General features: G+C 37.8%; 1 protein-coding gene across 1 annotated transcript in view; it reads left to right on the top strand.

Annotated features, from left to right (window-relative positions):
- Window positions 1-20889, top strand: part of RBKS (ribokinase) — a 106109-nt gene that overhangs the window by 46469 nt on the left and 38751 nt on the right. The window contains exons 5-7 of the mRNA XM_063078747.1: window positions 1592-1756; window positions 9083-9174; window positions 20400-20588. Of these exons, the coding sequence (XP_062934817.1) occupies window positions 1592-1756; window positions 9083-9174; window positions 20400-20588 (446 nt within the window). The remainder of the gene's footprint in view (window positions 1-1591; window positions 1757-9082; window positions 9175-20399; window positions 20589-20889) is intronic.

Below are 20889 nucleotides of genomic sequence, written 5' to 3'. Positions count from 1 at the left end.
CTTATCTATGAAACAAAATCTGCATTTTCCATGCAAAGATATAACTTAATTCTTTGCCTGGTTTGTAGTGTAAGTAATGCCCTCAAGAGTATAGATTATAATAGAATACCTAGGACAAACTCACAGAGATGGGACAGTCACCTCCTTTAAATAATGGAGTGAGTATGCAAGATAAAGTAATGAGTTTAGTGTGACAAGTTAAATTTGAGGCATGAATTCAGAGGTAGCCATATGGCATCCACCAGACAGCTATAACCTTGGGATTTTGCTCAGCAACCAAGGCCAGGACAGAAATGGAGATTTGGAAGGCAGCAACACAGAAGCAGCAGTTGACTCGAACAGAGAGAATGAGGTCACTGAAGGAGAAAAGGAAGGAGAGATGCTGTCTTTCAGCAGTGGGTACTTCGGATTTTTCCAGGACTGAGGTTGGGTTTATCCTAAACCATCCCTACTTTATTAACTCCTCCTTGTGGCCAACAAACACATTTGTGGTAAGATGATAGGCTAGAATTTGTTCTGTGATGAGAGGTAATTTTAGGTCATGTCTGTACAAGATGAGCGCGAGCAGCCTCGAGCACAAAAAATGCCTGCTGTAACTCATTCCTCTAGATCAGTCCTGTCTACTAGAAATAAAAGGCAAGCAACATGCAGAATTTTTAATTATACAGCAGTCACATTTTAAAAAGTAAAAAGAAACAGGTAAATTTAATTTTGATGATATACTTTTTACCTAATATATACAAAATACTATCATTTTAATGTGTAATTAAAAATGTATTTAAATATTTTTTAAGTTTTTTAATGTTTTTAAAAATTAATGGGATATTTTACCTCTTTTCTTTATACTGTCTTTGAAATCCACTGTGTACTTTACACTTAAAGCATATCTCATGGACTAGTCACATTTCAAGTGTTCAATAGCCACACGTGGCTTGTGCTAGTGACTACCATATTGGACAGAACAGCTCTTAAGAGTTGACCTGACAGATAAAATGTACCACCACCTCCCCATTTAGGTGGGATTATAGAGTGTGGGTCCAAGTGATGAGGATATATCAGATTAGTCCTGTTTTTTTCTCTTCTATCTGATACAGTATAGGCCAAATATTCCTCTCTCTACTTTATCTGGTAACAATTTTCCATCTGTTAGATATTATAAAATGTCTAAAAAGTGATTCTGTCAATCAAAACACATTTTATAAATACACATCTATTTATACTTCTATACATCATCTATATGGTACTGTCCTTTAGGGTTCAGAATCTTTACCGTACACATTGTACCAGCCATTTCCCATAAAAGAATTTTTAAAATAGGTAATATATCATTTTTCAACTAATATTCTTCATATATAAGAATATTGGTAAGGTGAATCTTTATAAGATTTTGCTCAAAGTAATCAGAATAATACAAACCTTACAGAGATATTGCAAAAGATACATTTGAAACACAAAATTCAACCCAAATGGCCTAGAAATGTTAGAATTAATACTTACAACACATTTTGTATAATGACTTTAAGAGGGTGATCGTAACATTGCAGAATATCATTGCTTGGTTTTGATATAAATATGTAGAATTTCTTTATAGGTCAGAATATCATTGTCATAGTGGCTGGAGCAAATTTACTTTTGAATACCAAAGACCTGATCCAAGCAGCCAATGTCATTAGCAGAGCCAAAGTTATGATCTGCCAGCTAGAAATAACTCCAGAAACTTCTTTGGAAGCCCTGACAATGGCCCACAGCAATGGAGGTAATTTTATATACTTGTCATTCTTTCCGTGCAAGCTTTTATCGCTGTCTTAATTAAAGTTAACCTTTTAAGTTAAACAAAGCAATTCTTTTTCTGTAGTAAAATATTCTTTCTTATATCTGTGAGATTCACTATCTTCTTATAGTTCTTGATAATGTTAGAAAACTTACAAATTGGGTAAAAATAACATGAGTAGCATTTCCAATATCCCTCAATATAAATCTTCAGGCTAGTTAGCGTAAATGACATAAGCAGTATTCAAAATCTCTGAAGCAGCCCATTGTCCAAGGTACACTCTAGGTAGTGAAATGTTTTCCATTCTGAGAAGCAGAGGTTAATCTACGTGTCATACATAAGTCATTGCCCAGTTACATTTTTATAAACATCTTTAGGAATTGAAGATTAGTTCTTTCTTTGTTTTGTAAAACTTTATCATCTTTTCAATAAACAACAAAAGATTTTTATATGTAAAAATTTTTTTATTTTTTTCATTTTCTATGTTGTCAGTGTCCATTAAGCAGCTCTTTTGTTTGACCTTTGATTTTGGAAATTTTCAAACCCGCAAAAGCAGGCAGAATAGCACAACGAAGCCATCACCGAGCTTCAACAGTTATCGGTCTGTAGCTAATCTTCATTCAGCTGTTCTCCCACTCACTCCCCTTCTTCCCCCCCACCAGAGGAAATAACAGACTTTTTAAAAATCCAGATAGTTTGTTTCTGTTTGCTTCTTTTTAACCATTGACTAGTGGGGAAAGCATCTTCTGAGTTAGAATCCCATCTCTGTCCCTTGTTAGCTTTGCGGTCTTAGCAGAATTGTCTGATGTGTCTGAATCTTCTCTATAAAATTCATATAGAAATACCCTTCTACAGAATTGTTCTAAGAATGGAATAAAATAAAATATGATGCCAAGGATGGTGTAGTACATGTCAGTAAATCCCAATTTTCTTCTCTCCCGTCCACTTCTCTCTCTAAATTAAAATTAGGATAATATCCTTATCTAGCACCATTTGGTAAAAAGAAAGAAAGAAAAGAAAAAGTAGCCACTCTAAGACAATGTCTTCTTCTTGATATTGTGGCAGTAGTTCTATGATTAATATTAAGAAAATAGAACCACATTGACTCTTCCATATAAAACTTTCTCATTAAGATACAAAACTGAAAAAAAAGAAAAAAAAGAAAAAGAACAGTAAGTTTGTGAGCGTGTGTTGGTGTGTTTGTGTAAGTGATTTCTCCCAAAGTGTATAGCGTTCTACATAGCAGTAAATGGAAAATAAATCACTGAAATGATTTTGTGGAGAATTTTTAAATGTATGTCCTGTTAACAAATTTTCCTCTTGGCAAAACAACATGCTGTGGCAAATTCTCACTGACATTTAATGTATTTTTAATGGACTCAAAGCTGTCAGAAAGAATTCTAAGCCAAAACCCATTTGGTTACATTTCTCAGATTGTCACAGAGAAAGTCTGATGCTTACAGTGAGCATTCTCTGCACCGCACTCATCTCAGTCAGGTGATGTGAATGCAGCGTGCCACTCCGCTCCTGCTCCTGTCTCTTTGTATAGATCAAAGCATATTCTCATGTAACTTCTCTTTTTTTCCTACTATCCCTTGCTTCTCAGAGATCACTGTTTCCTCTGTCCTAGTCTAGTTACCTGTTACCTTCCCAGCTTGTGGAGGAGAGAAATGTACAGCAACCACAGTTGACGATCTAACCCTTCACAGGTGAGGCTAGAGTAATCTGGATGGGCAGGCAGCGTGACCTTGGGCTGGCATTTGGGTGGGGTCCAGAAATGCTGCCTCCATCAGCTGCCACACAGCTCTTCCAGTTGAGCTGGAGGACCTGGAGCATCCGGAAGCAGGTAGGTGCTGGTGGGTAACAGACCACCTAGCCTACTTCACATTTTTACTAAAAGCCAGTGTGCCCAAGTATTAATTCTGTGTGATCTTTCTTATATAATAATATTGGAAATAGTCATACCTTGCATTTATATGTACTTTACAGCTTATAAAGTACTTTCAGGAAAACCTTATGACAAAGACATGGCAAGCATTGATGTCTAAGATTGAAGGTGAGAAGACTGAGCCTCAGAGAGGTTAAGTAATTCATTCAGCCAACATCAGACATTTAGTAAGTTTAGAAACCAGAACTTCAGACTTTAGGACCCAAGTTCTGTCCATACAACACTTAAAAAAGAAACTGCCACATCCCATTGATTTCAAGTAACTGAGCCTTTATGAAGAATATCTCCAGAAAAGTAAAATCCACAAATTTTAACACTGTTCAGTATGTGGCCTAAGCTTAGAGTGTTTTTGCTGCTCAAGAAACAGAGAAGAATCCCTAGAGTATTTTCTTTTTTTTTTTTTTTTTTTTTTTTTTGTCGTTTGTTCGTGACCGGCACTCAGCCAGTGAGTGCACTGGTCAGTCCTATATAGGATCCGAACCCGTGGCAGGAGCGTCGCCGCGCTCCCAGCGAAGCACTCTACCAAGTGCGCCACGGGCTCGGCCCCCCTAGAGTATTTTCACCAAAGTGTTCCCACCCACTTCAATACAACACACACTCTCTCCCCCCCCCCCACACACACACACAAGCACTTGTGCCCACACGCTCCTCTGTCCAGAACTCCTCCAGTCAGGTAACTTTCTCTGGCCAAGTCATCTCGTCCCTGTTTGGTAGATACCAGCCAAACACAGCTTAGATTCTATACCAGAGTGGGGTATATGTGTGTATGTGTGTGTGTGTTTAATGCATCTTCATTGTCATGTGAGAGAAGAGTGGTATAATGAAAGGAGAGCACTGTTTGGGAATCATGAAGTGTGGCTTTGAATTCAGAATCCATCACTTAGCAAATGGGGGACCTCAGTCAAGTAAGTCAGTTCCTTGCTTTGGGCCTCAGTTTCTTCCCCTATGAAACAAGAATTGGGCTGAGAGCTCACACGGTACTTTAATGTCTTCATCAGTCCATCGCAAGCGCAGAGCAGGCAAAGCTTAATAACCTGTCGATCAGTGAGCACCCTGCACATTGCCCCATGAGGCTGCGTATGTGCTCGTCAGCGTTATTCTGTCTTCAAGAAAGATGGTAATAGCATCATTGTCATCATCTGTGGGTTTATAATCACAGCTCCCTTATCTTTACTGCCTACAAATAGTGAAATTTGAATTAAACACATTGTATAACTAGATTATATATCAATTATTGAAATACAGAGGAAAACCTCCCTCCATCTTTGAATATATTATCTCAAAACTCTCTTCCTGTCTTTACCAAAATGAAAGCATTGGTTTTAAACAGACAGCACCTACAACATCAGAAAAAATCAGTAGCCCTGTACAGCCCCCATCCTCTCTGGTCACAAAACTGTGAGGTAGGCCCACTGCAGATCTGATGCTGCAGCTGCTTGTGATGAGATTATGCATGTTGGTTCTGGTCTTTATATCCATTTCAAAGCAAATGGAACATTACAGGAACAATTATAAGTAATTGAGATTGTAAGATCGCCAAGATTAAATTCTAGGTATAATACAAAGTTCTTTTAATGCCACTTTAGGCCTTTTCCATTTGGCAAACAAAACTTCTTGGCTGGCCACCTAGACTTTCACAGTAACATTGTCCAGCACATAGCCCAAGCTTTGAGTGTTTTTGCTGCTCAAGTCACAGAAAAGAGTCTAGATTAAGAGACAGCCAAGCCAGTGTTTTGGGAATCCCAACCTTCTGGTATCTTTCTTAGGGTGATTTTCTTCCCGTTTCTCTGATCGTTATTAGGGCCTTCTTAACTGTCCAGCCCCTGCCCTACATGGCAACATCATTAAGAGTTTCTGCCTCATTTTCCTATCTTTAGCCTATACAACTGCTCCCCCAGGTCTCACCAGTTCCTCACTAACATTATTGTGCCAGCCATTGACGTGGTTAAGATAACCAGGAGTTTAGTCCACCTTACATTGTAATTAATAATAATTACTGTTGGATGCTATCAATCACCTCTACAACTCCAAGTTACTCCATGGTACATTGTGTGTTTTTCCTGGTACTAGAATGACATCATCTTTTTCCATCCTGTCTATTAGAAATTTGCATTCTTCCTTGATTAACTACATCTGCTATTTCTTCATGTTTTGTTTATCATTGGAAAGCATTTATGCTTACATGTGGTAGCAAGAGCCAAAAACCAAAAAGAGTCCTTTTTTAATGGCATTTTCACTTTTTCCCTAAATTTAGTTACTAGTCAGACTCTAAGCCTATGTATCCAATTACTATTGGTAAGAATGCTGTCCCTCAGTAAATGACTGGCAAATAAAATTTGACAGATTTTTATACAATGTAAATGCTAAAATTTAATTCTAGAATTCCTAATTCCAGCAATTGATACTTAAAATTCAAGGTAATTATTTCTTTAAAATTTATTTTTATTGTGGAAACTTTCAGATATACATGAACTTACAGAGAATAATATGGTAAGCTCACATATACTGATATTTGTCTTCAGCAGTTGTCAACACACAGCCAATCTTGTTTCATCTGTACCCCAGCTCATGCATACCATCTGCTGCACCTGGGATTATGTTGAAATAAAACCCAAACATTATATCATTTCATTTGTAGTATGCCTGTTTTTTTATGTGAGATACTATCTGTGTTTTAAAAGTAATGCCTTACATGATATACAGCACTTAATTTGTAGTCAGATTTAATCCCATCAGCCTTTTATAACTAATCACCTCATTACTTCAGCAAGTAACCTCTCGGACTTTGTTCATTTCTATGTAAGTATGTAAATGTAAATACACATATAGTTATGTTTTATTCACTTTATTTATTAGGGGGTAGCACAAAACTTCCTTTTTTACTCATATTATAGAAATCTTTTGCTAACAACAGAGATCTCCTTTATTCTTTTTAACAGGTTTAGTCTTACATCAGTATGTGTAAATAGCTGCAATGTTACATTAGTATATGTCATAGTTTTTTTAACCAATCCCCTTTGATATATGTGTAGGTTTCTTTTTGTTTTTTCTATTACAAACAGAGCTGCATGAACATCATTGTATATCTTCCTTGCATGCCTGTGGATTTCTATAGCATAGATTCAGAAAAAGAATCACTGGATTAGGGATCTTTTGAAAAAAAATGGAACTTTTATAAGAATGGCTGTACTCTATCATTCCACACTAGTATTTTGCTCTAACCTGTGCTCTACTGAGTGCTCAAGTGCGGATTTGGGGATCGCACTAGGTAAGCAATGGTGTTTCAAATAATGCCTGAGGGGGGCCAGCCCCATGGCGCACTCGGGAGAGTGCGGTGCTGGGAGCGCAGCAGTGCTCCCGCCGCAGGTTCGGATCCTATATAAGGATGGCCGATGCGCTCACTGGCTGAGCGCGGTGTGGCCGGTCACAAAAAGACAAAAATATAATAATAATAAATAATAATAATAATAATAATAATGCCTGAGGAAAATAGGGAATATATTGTTCTGAAAATCTAAAAAGTAAGTGGGTATGTTAGAATGCTGGGCAGTGAGGGCTTTATGCATAACTGACATCTCTAAGACCCCTCAGAAGTGGGAGAACCAATGAGAAAAACTGCTGCCAGGCTGCAAACTCCAGCGGAAGGCAGAAGAGCTGGGTGGACAGGCGGGGGTGTCGGGCTATGTGGAAAGGACAATATAATAACAGTAATAATCCTTTACATTTCTACAACACTTTACAGTTTACACTGGGCTTTTACATCCACTTTCTAATTTAAGCTGCACAATAACCCTGTACAAAAATCTGAGCTCCAAAAATATACCATAGATTTTTTGTGGGTGGACATTCTAAATTCTAAAATAACAAAAAAATTTGTGAATACTGTTAGCCTATACTGGACAAGACACACTGACTGAATCAAAATGTAAGACCAAGGAAGGGGCAGAAGTAGCCTTGACAACCTCACCAGGCCAAAATAGTACACAGTGTCCATTAGCCACGTGCTGACTAGCATTTCCCCAAGAATGTGGAATGGATCAGTACCGATCTAGCTATGTAAGAGCCACCTGAAAAACTTGTGAATGAACAGATTCTCTGATCTTACCCCCAGAGATTCTGATTTGGTGGGTTTGAGGTAGAGCCCACAAACCATGCATTTTAACAAGCTTTCCTAGTGAGGCTGATGTGCAAGCAAGTTTGTAAACCACTGTTCTGGGAAAGTCTCTGGGAACTGCAGCTAGAGAATTTTACTTTATAGGTCTATAGTCAAGTGTGACTACTTAACACGTGTTTATCAGTGAACCTGGGTTAAGAAAAAAAGACCAACCAATCTAGTTGAATACTCTGGTAGATAAGTATTTTTACAAAGAGGGAGCTTTCTGTGAATATAATTTCTAAATGTTTTAAATATATATATTTACAAAGTTCCACACCAAAGGCTATTTTAAAATATTGTGAATTGGGACTGGAGGTGTGTGTTGCTATGGACAGAGTCCTGGTCTCAAGAGGCTACTCTTTTAGGGAGGAACAAACATTGAACTTAAAGCTAGAGACCACATTCCTAGTGTGTGACCCTAGACATACGACCTCATCCTTTTGACCCTCACTTTCCTCGTCTGAAAAATGTACATCTGACACTGTAATGACTGTGACATTCTCATTTCCCTGATTCTGCTGTCCCCACCCATTCTTGTGACCTCGTAGTACTAGCTAGCACTCAGCCTCTGATGAAATTTCGCCTCCTTTCTCAATCTTTTTTGTTAGGTTCCCAGATTGCTCACAGAAGCCAAAAATGTAAGCTTTTGTGTAAGTGTGTATGTTTGCATGAGTAACATATTTGGGAGATATACATAGGTGTGCAAAATATACACATGTATGTGAGCTTCCTACTTACTATTCCTAACAGGAAAATTTCAAACTCTTTATTGTTTCATTTCTGTCATCTCTTTTTTCTTCCCTAGAACATGGATTTATGAAGTAGCCTTGCAACCAAGTACTTAAAGTAACCCACAAATAAGTTCACAAACCTGTTCACATTCATACATGTCCTTTCATGCCCCTTTTCTACTTTTCTTTAATTTTTTTTTTTGCCTTTGCCTTAACTCTGAAATCACCTTGATTATAAATATTGATTATTGCCTCAAGCTGAAATGTTATAAGGTGAAAAGTAGAGAAAATGGAAATAAGAAGAAATTGGTACTTGGCTATCATGGAGATTGAGATTTCAGACTTTTCTACATCTGTAATTTAGTGGATATTTAACCTGATGAGTGCAAAAGTGATCGCATTCAGGGATGTCCCCTGCTGATAGTAAATGTACTATGTTAAAAATACCACTGAACCCCTTTTCCATTCCTTGGCAGTGAAAACATTATTCAATCCAGCTCCCGCCATTGCTGATCTGGATCCCCAGTTCTACACCCTCTCAGATGTGTTCTGCTGCAATGAAAGTGAGGTAAGGATGGATTGTTTTGGTCATTCTATGAGAAACCAAGAGAATTTCATGCAAGTGGAAAAAGAAAGAGGCAGAACTAACCACATCAATTTGATCACATATGAATTCTTAGGCACAGTGAAAACAGATTTTTCAGTGTGCTGGAGTGTGGAGTAAAGGAAATTAGTAAGTCCTAGGAAAAAGGATTCTCTGAGTCACCCCCATAATCTGGCACTCATCAAACCTCAGTTGATTTTAGTCCCCTTCATGCCCTCGCACCATTGGTGTTTTCTTTTCATTTCTAATTAGTCCATATTCTATGGACTAATTAGTATTAGAGTTGCCAGGTATAGCAAATAAAAAGGCAGAATGCCCAGTTAAATTTGAATTTCAGAGAGACAATGAATAATATGCTAAACATACTTATACTGTAAAATTATTTGTTTATCTGAAATTCAAATTTAATCGAGCTTCCTGTATTTTTTCTGGCAACCCTAATTAATGCAAAACCCCTGGAGCATTTACTGCCTTCTGTTGTGAAGATCCTGTGAGAGGGTCACTTTGGTAGACAGAAACAGGTTCTCCATTGATGACATGGAAAAGACCTTGGGGGATACTCCATTAGGGGAGCAACTGCTCAGTGCATCCGAGGGTCATGATGTATATGTCTGCACAAAATAACTATCAATATATTGATATTATACCACTCTTTCTTAAGTATTTTTAGGAAGAAAATTTCAATATTTCTCCCTTTTTATATATAGGCTAGACAGCATTAAACAAGAGGTCTCTCCCATTGCTGGGATGTGGGACATATTGTACACATTGCTGAATGCAACATACAGAGAAAGAAAGTAATTAATGAACTGTAATAGTTAATTTTCCATTTGGTTAGAAGGCTGAATGAAGGTTTCTAGGATCTCCTGACCTGCTTTCTTGATAATTTTCTCTCTCAGAACATAGAGGAAAGAAGAAAGAAGACTACTACAAATAAATTAATTTTAACAAACCACTATAGGTTATGCAATATTTTTGAGCAACCACCATGGCCAATCATTGTGGTAGGAAAAAAGGAATTGTAAGAAATAGTTACCATTTCACAATGGGAAGTTAGATTCCCCTCAACCACCAAACAAGCTCATATTTCCCTGCTAGATACTTAAAGAGCACTCTATTTTTTCCTTAAGCACTTATCACAGCTCAAATTACTTATTCAATTCTTCTGTCTTCTCCATTAAATTACAAGCTCCAGGAGGACAGGGCACCTGTCTTATTCACTATTGTGTCCCTAATGGCTATCCCTGTGTATCTAGTGCTACATGATAAATTACCCCAAAATTTAGTGGTTTCAACAACAGTAATTATGTATTGTTACTCCCAGCTTCTGTGCATCAGGAATACAGATAGGATAGAGCATGGCTTGTCTCTGCTCCACAACACCTGGGGCCTCAGTTGGAAGACTCAACAGCTGAGAGCTGAAATCTGAAGTCTCCTTCACTCAGATGCTTAATATTTGATGCTGACTGTTGCCTGGGAGGATTATGGGGCTATTGGCCAGGCACTTACACATGGCCTCTCTTTGCAGCCTGGGCTTCCTCACAATATGATAGCTGGGTTCCAAGATCCAGCATCCCAAAAGAGAGAGCACCAGGCAGAAGCCATGTTGGCTTTTATGGCGTAGCTTCAGAAGTCACTCATCAGCACTTCCACCCCCTTTTATTGGTTGAAGCAAAAAGGTTCACCCTGGTATCCATCTCTCAATAGAAGATTGTCATTTTCACATGTAAAAACATCATGCAAAATATGATATATGTTAGTACAGTTGTCCTTGGAAAATGACACTTGCTACACTATACCTGCACATAGTTGACACCTAGTAAATGTCTTCTTAAATGAATGAACAAATGAATGAACACTGGTCTTTAAGGAAATTGATCTCAAAAACCTGATAGAAAAAAGAAAACCATTGAAAGCTTAACATTCTGTGGATAAATTCTAATCACGATAATTATATAAATTCATGCCTAAGGTACTCCCACTGTTCCAAACACAAACCATTGATATATAAATATAAAAAGGGACAATGAAAAGATACTCACAAGCTAAAAAACAAGATAAATACCTCCACAGATCATAAACAGAGCAGCCTCACAGAGCATTCAGACCTTGATGGGCTGTACACCAGCCGCAGCAGCAGGCAGAGGAGATAGGAAGTTCACCTCCCATGGGTAATGGGCACTAAATGTGTGCCACTCACAGGAGACTGGAGCAGTACCCCCTTCTAGAAACCATGCATGCTGGGCTGTGGCTCCCCTGCTAACAGTAGAAGGTGAGGGAAGCTTCCTGAGGCTACAGCATATTTAAGGCTCCCAACCTGAGGAGATAGGAGGACAAAGACACTGCCTCTGACCAGGAAGTAAACCAAGCTAAACGCTGACATAGTGACTAGATTGGCAATGTCCCCAATAACAGCAGAGCAGGAGAGAACTCCATATTGTCTATATAATACCTGGCTCTGGTTTAGAGACCCCCAGGGGCCTGGTGGATGCAACTTGAAAACCACTAGAAAGGCAGGAATGAGCCAGGTGGGAGCTGAAGTTGAAGACAAGTGAGCCCGCAAATGAAGAAGCATGATGCTACAAAATTTATCCAACAAAATCAATGATCCAGAGATGATTCTGCCCTAGATGAAATTCAAATAATAAAAAAATGCAAAAAAGACTTTAAAATAAGTATGATTAAGATTAACATTCATTTTAAACGGATAAATTGTGAAAGAAAAACAGAATCAAAGCAACAATGTGTGAATATGAAAAACAACCAATTTGAAGAACTGAAAATGAAAGTAGTCCCTGAAATTTCGTAAAAATCACTCATCAGAAAAATAAACATTAGGAGAGAAGAAGGCCTAGAAAAGACGAAGGTGGGGATTGGAGTTAAGCTGTTGTAAGCCAAGGGACACCTGGAAGCTGGAAGAGGTGAGAAAGGATTCTCCCTAGAGCATTCAGAGGGAGCCTGGTCCTGATGATTCCTTGTTTGCAGACTTCTAGCATCTAGAACTGTGAAAGAAAAGATTTCTGCTGTATCAAGCCATCCACCCAAAGTCTATGCTACAACCCCTGTGGTGCCGGTGTGCAACCCAGCAACTGAGTGCATGCGGAGCAGGGAGACGTCCAGCAGGGGAGGTGGAAGCTCCGCAGAGACCACACACCCTGCGGTGCTGGCACGCGACCCAGCAGCCCAGCCGAGTGCATGCTGAACAGAGGGGCGGCACCCTGGAGAGGCCCAAGACCTGAGGCAACCACACACACAAGTCACTTGTGACCAACCGAGCAGACACTGAGGTAGCCATACCAAACTGGCAATCCCAGCAACATCCTAGCCAGACAATCGTGTCAAACCAGTAGACTGTGAAATCCCCTGCCACAATGACTAAACATCAAAGGAAAGATAACAGAAATATGAAAAATCAAGAAAGCACACCACCAAAGGGAAATAACTCTCAAGCTCTATATCTTGTAGAACAAGAAGCCCTTGAAATGTCTGACAAGGAATTCTGAGTGATAATTCCAAGGAAACTGAGTGAGATACAAGAAAACTCAGCTAGACAACATAATGATACAAGGAAAAGTATACAAGACCTGAAAGAAGAAATGTACAAGGAAATCAATGCCCTGAAAAAGAATGTAGTAGAGCTTGCTGAGCTGAAGAATTCATTCAATGAAATAAAAAACACAACAGAGAGTTTAACCAGCAGGCTTGCAGAAGTAGAAGAGAGAACTTTGGACCTTGAAGATGGGCTGTTTGAACTAACAGAGGCAGATGAAAAAAAAGAAAAAGAATTAAAAGCATTGAAGAAAATCTAAGAGAGATATCAGACAACCTTCAGCATTCAAATATCCAAGTCATGGGTATTCCAGAAGGGGAAGAAAAAGGAGATTGTGTTGAAAACATATTCAACAAAATAGTGGCAGAAAACTTCCCAGGTATAGGAAAAATCACACATCTTCAGATCCAGGAAGCTCAATGATCTCCAAATGTATACAACGCAAAAAGGTCTTCTCCAAGACATGTTATAGTCAAATTGGCAAAACTGAAAGACAAAGAGAGAATCTTAAAAGCTGCAAGAGAAAAACGTCAAATCACCTATAAGGGAGCCTCAGTCAGACTAACATCAGACTTTTCATCACAAACCCTAAAAGCTAGAAAGGAATGGGATGATATATTCCAAATACTAAAAAACAGAGATTGCCAGCCAAGAATACTCTACCCCACAAGGCTATCCTTCTGAAATGAAGGGCAAATAGTGTATTTTTCAGACAAACAAAAACTGTGGGATTTCACTACCACACGACCACCCTTACAAGAAATTCCCAAGGGAGTACTGGGTTTGGTACCTGAAAAACAACTACTGCTGCCATAAAAACCCAAGAAATATCAAAACCCACTAGTATAATAAAAATGGCATCTATGAAGAGAAAACAAACAAACAAAAAAAGGCTATCTACAACCGAAGGAACCAACAAATACAGAAAACAAACAGTAAATCGGAAAGAAAGGAACCAAAGACACTTAAGACATCCAAACAAAAATCAATAAAATGCTAGGATTAAATCAGCACTTTTCAATAACAACTCTTAATGTAAAAGGCTTAAATTCTCCAATCAAAAGACACAGACTGGCTGACTGGATTAAAAAGGAGGACCCCACTATATGCTGCCTTCAACAGACCCACCTCACCCATAAAGACTCACATAGACTAAGAGTGAAAGGATGGAAAAAGATTTACCATGCAAACAGAAATGAAAATCGAGTTGGAGTAGCTATTCTTATATCTGATAAAATAGACTTTAAACTAAAAACCATAAAAAGAGACAATGAGGGACACTATGTAATGATAAAAGGATTGATCCATCAAGAAGACATAACAATCAATAAATATATACGCACCCAATGTCGGAGCAGCCAGATTTATAAAACAAACTCTATTAGACCTAAAGAAGGAAATCGATACTAATACCATAATAGCAGGGGACCTGAACACCCTACTGTCAATACTGTACAGATCATCTAGACAAAGAATCAGCAGAGAAACACAAGATCTAAACAAGACTCTAGACCAATTGGACTTGACAGATATCTACAGAACATTCCATCCAACAACCTCAGAATATTCATTCTTCTCATTAGCACATGGATCATTCTCCAGGATAGATCACATGTTAGGTCACAAATCAAGTCTCAACAAATTGAAAAAAATTGGAATTATCCCATGTATTTTTTCAGACCACAATGGATTTAAGTTAGAAATCAATAACAAATGAAATTCTGGAAACTATACAACCACATGGAAATTTAACATCATTCTACTTAATGACATATGGGTCCAAGAAGAAATCAAACAGGAAATCAAAAAATTTATTGAAACTGATGAAAATAATGATACATCATACCAAAACCTGTGGGATACTGCAAAAGCAGTACTAAGGGGGAAATTTATCGCATTAAATGCTTACTTCAGAAGAATGGAAAGATGGCAAGTGAACAACCTAACACTTTACCTTAAAAGAACTAGAAAAACAAGAACAATCCAAACCCAAAGTTAGCAGATGGAAAGAAATCATTAAGATCAGAGCAGAACTTAATGAAATTGAAACCCAAAAAACAATACAAAAGATTAGTGAATCAAAAAGTTGGTTTTTTGAAAAGATAAATAAAATTGACAAACCATTAGCATGACTAACTAAAAAAAGAAGAGAGAAGATCCAAATAACAAAAATTAGAAATGAAAAAGGTGATATTACAACTGATACCTCTGAAATACAAGGAATCATTTGAGACTACTATAAACAACTATATGGCAACAAATTTGAAAATCTGGAGAAAATGGATAAATTTCTGGACACATACAAGCTCCCAAAACTGAGCCAAGAAGATGCAGAAAATCTGAACAGACCAATAACAATAAACGAGATTAAAGCTGTTATCAGAAGGCACTCAACAAAGAAAAGCCCAGGATCAGATGGATTCACAGAAGAATTTTACCAAACATTCAAAGAGGAATTGACACCAGTTCATTACAAACTATTCCAAAAGATTGAAACAGAGGCAAATCTCCCAAACTCATTTTATGAAGCAAACATCACCCTGATACCAAAACCAAGTAAAGATACAATTAAAAAGAAAACTACAGGCCAATATCCTTGATGAACATAAATGGAAAAATCCTCAATAAAATACTAGCTAACAGAATACAGCAACACATATGTAAAATTATACACCACGATCAAGTGGGATTCATCCCAGGGATGCAAGGTTGGTTCAACATACACAAATCAGGGCCGATCCCTTGGCGCACTCGGGAGAGTGTGGCACTGGGAGCGCGGAGACTCTCCCGCCGCGGGTTCGGATCCTATATAGGAATGGCCGGTGCCCTCACTGGCTGAGTGCCGGTCATGAAAAAGACAAAAAAAAAAAAAAAAAAAAACCATACACATATCAATAAATGTGATACACCATATCAATAAAATCAAACACAAGGACCATATGATCATCTCTATAGATGCTGAAAAAGCATTTGATAAAGTTCAGCACTCATTCATGACAAAGACCCTCTATAAGTTAGGTATAGAGGGAAAGTATCTCAACATAATTAAAGCCTATATGACAAACCCACTGCCAATATCATCCTGAATGGGGAAAAGCTGAAAGCTTTTCCTTTAAGAACAGGAACTAGACAAGGATGCCCACTCTCACCACTCCTATTCAACATAGTGTTGGAAGTACTAGCCAGAGCAATCAGAGAAGAGAAGGAAATAAAGGGCATCCAGATTGGAAAAGATGAAGTCAAACTGTCCCTGTTTGCAGATGACATGATCCTATATATCGAACAGCCTAAAGCCTCTACAAAAAAAACTCTTGGAGTTGATAAATGATTTCAGCACAGTAGCAGGATACAAAATCAACACAAAAATCAGTAGCATTTCTATTCTCCAATAGTGAACATGCAGAAAGAGAAATCAAGAAAGCCTGCCCATTTACAATAGCCACCAAAAAAATAAAATCCTTAGGAATTGAGTTAACCAAGGAGGTGAAAAATCTCTATAATGAGAACTACAAACCACTGCTGAGAGAAATTAGAGAGGATACAAGAAGATGGAAAGATATCCCATGCTCTTGGATTGGAAGAATCAACATTGTGAAAATGTCCATACTACCCAAGGTGATATACAGATTCAATGCAATCCCTATCAAAATTCATATGACATTTTTCTCAGAAATGTAATAAACTATCCAGACATTTATATGGAATAACAAAAGACCACGCATAGCCAAAGCAATGCTGAGCAAAAAAAATAAAGCTGGAGGCATAACACTACCTGACTTTAAATTATACTACAAAGGTATAATAACCAAAACAGCACGGTACTGGTATAAAAACAGACAGACTGATCAATGGAATAGAGTAGAGAATCCAGAAATCAACCCACACACCTACAGCCATCTGATCTTTGACAAAGGCACCAAGCCTATACACTGGGGAAGAGACTGCCTCTTCAGCAAATGGTGCTGGGATAACTGGATATCAATATGCAGAATGAAACTAGATCCATATACCTCTCACCATATACTAAAATCAACTCAAAATGGATTAAAGAATTAAATATACACCCTGAAACAATAAAACTTCTTAAAGAGAACATAGGAGAAACACTTCAGGAAGTAGGACTGGACACAGACTTCATGAATACGACCCCAAAAGCACAGGCAACCAAAGGAAAAATAAACAAATGGGATTATATCAAACTAAAAAGCTTCTGCACAGCAAAAGAAACAATTAACAGAGTTAAAAGACAACCAACAGAGTGGGAGAAAATATTTGCAAAATATACATCTGACAAAGGATTAATATCCAGAATATACAAGGAACTGAAACAACTTTACAGGAAAAAAACAAGCAACCCAATTAAAAAATGGACAAAAGAGTTAAATGGGCATTTCTCAAAGGAAGATATACGAATGGCCAACAGACATATGAAAAAATGCTCAACATCACTCAGCATCCAGGAAATGCAAATCAGAACCACGCTGAGATACCATCTCACCCCAGTTAGGATGGCTAATATCCAAAAGACTGTGAATGATAAATGCTGACGAGGTTGCGGAGAAAAAGGAACTCTCATACGTTGCTTGTGGGACTGCAGAATGGTGCACCCTCTATGGAAAATGGTATGGAGGTTCCTCAAACAATTGCAGATAGACCTAGCATATGACCCAACTATCCCACTGCTGGGAATATACCCAGAGGAATGGAAATCATCACATCAAAGGTGTATCTGTTCTCCAATGTTCATTGCAGCACTCTTTACAATAGCTAAGACCTGGAACCAGCCCAAATGTCCATCATCTGATGAGTGGATAAGGAAACTGTGGTACATCTACACAATGGAATACTACCCTGCTATAAAAAAGAATGAAATACTGCCATTTACAACAACATGGATGGACCTAGAGAGAACTATATTAAGTGAAACAAGTCAGACACAGAAGGAGAAATACCACATGTTCTCACTTATTTGTGGGAGCTAAAAATAAATAAATACACCAAAAAACGGTTGAGGGGAAGAAGACACAACAATTACAATTCCTTGAAGTTGATACTACAAGCAAACAGAAAGGACACTATTGGGAGGGAGCAGGGAGAGAAAGGATGGAGGGAGGTTTCGGTAATGGGCCACAATAATCAACCACGTTGTATATTGACAAAATGAAAAAATTTTTTAAAAAAGAAAAAAATTAATTTAAAAAATAAGTAAATAAACATTAGGCTAGAATGAAGAATCAGTAAATTGAAAGAGCATCTTGGGCCGAGCCCATGGCGCACTCGGGAGAGTGCAGCGCTTGGGAGCGCAGCGACGCTCCCGCCGCGGGTTGGGATCCTATATAGGAATGGCCGGTGCACTCACTGGCTGAGTGCCGGTCACGAAAAAGACAAAAAAAAAAAAAAAAGAAAGAAAGAAAGAGCATCTTGACCTGTCCACCTAGAGGTAGAAAACTCAGTTCACTTAGAAAGCAGCACAGAAAGAAAAATACTTTAAAGTATTAGGAAAGAATTTAGAGGATAGCTTGAGAGGCCTTAATGCGTCTGATTGGAGTGAAAGAAGAGAGTGGAGGGAACTGAAGAGAAGCAGCATTGGAAGGAACACTGCAAAGAATTTCCTAGAATTGAAAAAAGACTTGGGTCCTCAGGTCAAAAGCATGTAAAAGTGCCATGAAAGATAAATAAATATTACTCTCTATTCATATGCATTTTAGCAGAACTGTACAAAATCAAGGATGGAAACAAAAGTATTTTAAAATAGCCAGGGGAAAAAAGGACAGCAAGATTATTCAATACTTCAACGCTTGTAAAGAAAAAGGAAAATGGATAAAACCAAGTGCTGGTTTAAGCTTTAGTGTATTTGCAGTATGGAATACTTTGTAGTTAAAAAGAAAAACAGAGCTACATATATCAATAAGAATTAAATAATGTTAAAAGAAAAAAAGGACATTGCTAAATAATATATATATGAAAGATATCTTTTAACTTGTTTAAAGAAAAATATCTGAAGCAAATAAAGCAAAATGTTAAGATTTGTTAAAGGTGGGTGGTAGATACATGGATGTTTTATGCATTGTTTCTTATGTTAAAGATTTTTTTATTAAAGAATAGTTTTTTAAAAGGTTTTTAGGAGACACAAATTTCAGTATTTCTGAAAATAGGCCATCCAACTCAATAGACATAAGTGATCCCAGTAAAAGATCAATGCAAAACTTATTTAAAAAAAAAAAAAAGGTGGCCTCACAGTATAACCAACTCAGACTGAAAGGGCCTGTGCAGAAGAAGGTAAGAGGGAGCACGTGGTCAAGTTCTTAAAACCTGTGCTACTGAGAAAATGAACACCCAGAATGAGCAGACACATGTGGATATTTTATAGCAACAAAAAGGGTTAATTTGGGCATGTTCAGAGCAAACACAAGGGAGGCAGAGACCCATTCTTAGGAAGAGATAGCATATGGTTAAGTTTTAATACAGAAAAGACAGAATTTTTTGAGTCTAAAAGTATCGTATAATTCATCTTCTTCAGTAATTTTAAACTGCCTATCTCAGAACCATAGAGGTTCCCCAGAGATGCTGGAGAGGGACCTACTAGGTGAGGAAGCAGGGCTGGACCCTCTCTCTCCCCTACTTGAGCCAAAGACCTTTTTATATTCTGGGAGAGAAAACTAATCCTAAGCTCCTCTCATTTTACAGATTATAAGTAATTTGGGGAGTGTCACAGAGTTAGTGAGTAGTAGAGGTCTCCTGAGTGCCAGTTGCTTCATCTGGTACATGTCAGTGCCTCTCCTACTCTGTTTCTGTCTTCTCAAGCAAAAACAAATGAACAAAAGAAATGAGTAGTCTGCAAACACGGAAAGCTACAACTTGTAATGTAAGAAAGGCATTAATGGCCAAGAGAGGCCTGGAAGAATTATACACTTAGGTGCTGGGTGCAATTTATACCCAAAATATTATTATTTTGGATATAAATTAAATTATACTAAAATATACTTTACAGGTACAGTTTATACCAAAATCATTGGCAGTGGCCCTTTGCTTTCTCCTTTCCTTCCTCCCCACTGCCCACCGCTTTCTTTCTTCTGTAGAATTCTCTTTTTCCCCCAATTCTTTATTATGAAAATTATCATATGTGCAGAAGGGCTGAAAGAGAAATACAGTGAACACTCTGCCCTCCATCTAAATAAGTTGTTAACATTTTGCTGTATTTGCTTCTCCCCTCTTCTGTACATATTTATTTTTGTTTCTGTCGTAAAATAAGTAAAAGCAAATATTTTGTTTTTGTTGAGAGTAAGTTCCAGACATGATAACTCATCCCTAAATACTTTAGCGTGCATCTCCTAAGAGGAATCACAATACCATTGTCACACCTAAGAAAATTATCAGTAATTTCATATTATCATCTAATTTCCATGTTACATTCAAATTTCCCCAGTTGTCCCAAGAATTTCTTTTATAACTAGTTTTTGTTGTCATCGTTATTGTTTCATTTTATTTATTTTTCTGCACTGTTACCCAGCAAGGTTCCCATTGCATTGGTTGTTCTGAAAAAGAAGGGAGACATTTTCTAGAAAAGCAAATGTAGTCTGGAAGTAGATCCAGGTTACTTATTGTTGCCACAGTTTCTTTTCACTTTTGTGTATTTCAGGCTGAGATTTTAACTGGCCTCCCAGTGGGCAGCCCTGTGGATGCTGGGGAGGCTGCATTAGTGCTCCTGGAAAGGGGCTGCCAGGTTGTAATCATCACCTTAGGGGCTGAAGGATGTGTGATGCTGTCACAGACAGAACCTGTCCCCAAGCATGTTCCCACAGAGAAAGTCAAGGCTGTGGATACCACGGTAGGTTTTAAAATTTAAGAATCATTTTTGGCTGTTGAAAATCATTATTTAGTAACTAGGATACTGCACCTGAATTTTTGGATGATGAGATAAAGGCCCAGGAGGTGATATGGTAGAAGAGAAGAGGAACAACCCAGGCAGGAGAACTGTGTCTTAATCTCTCTCTAACTCACTGTGGAACTTTATACAAGTCACTTTTAGAGGATTCTAAGAGCCTCAGTTTCCTCATCCATAAAATCTGGATATAAGAAAAATTATACTTGTAATATTTCCTATATTAATTTATTCATTCAATAAATAA

The sequence above is a fragment of the Cynocephalus volans genome, chromosome 14, assembly GCF_027409185.1.
Source record: "Cynocephalus volans isolate mCynVol1 chromosome 14, mCynVol1.pri, whole genome shotgun sequence".
Taxonomy (NCBI): Eukaryota; Metazoa; Chordata; class Mammalia; order Dermoptera; family Cynocephalidae; genus Cynocephalus; species Cynocephalus volans.
Note: the sequence above shows the minus strand (reverse complement) of the source record. Positions and strands in the feature narration are given on the sequence as shown.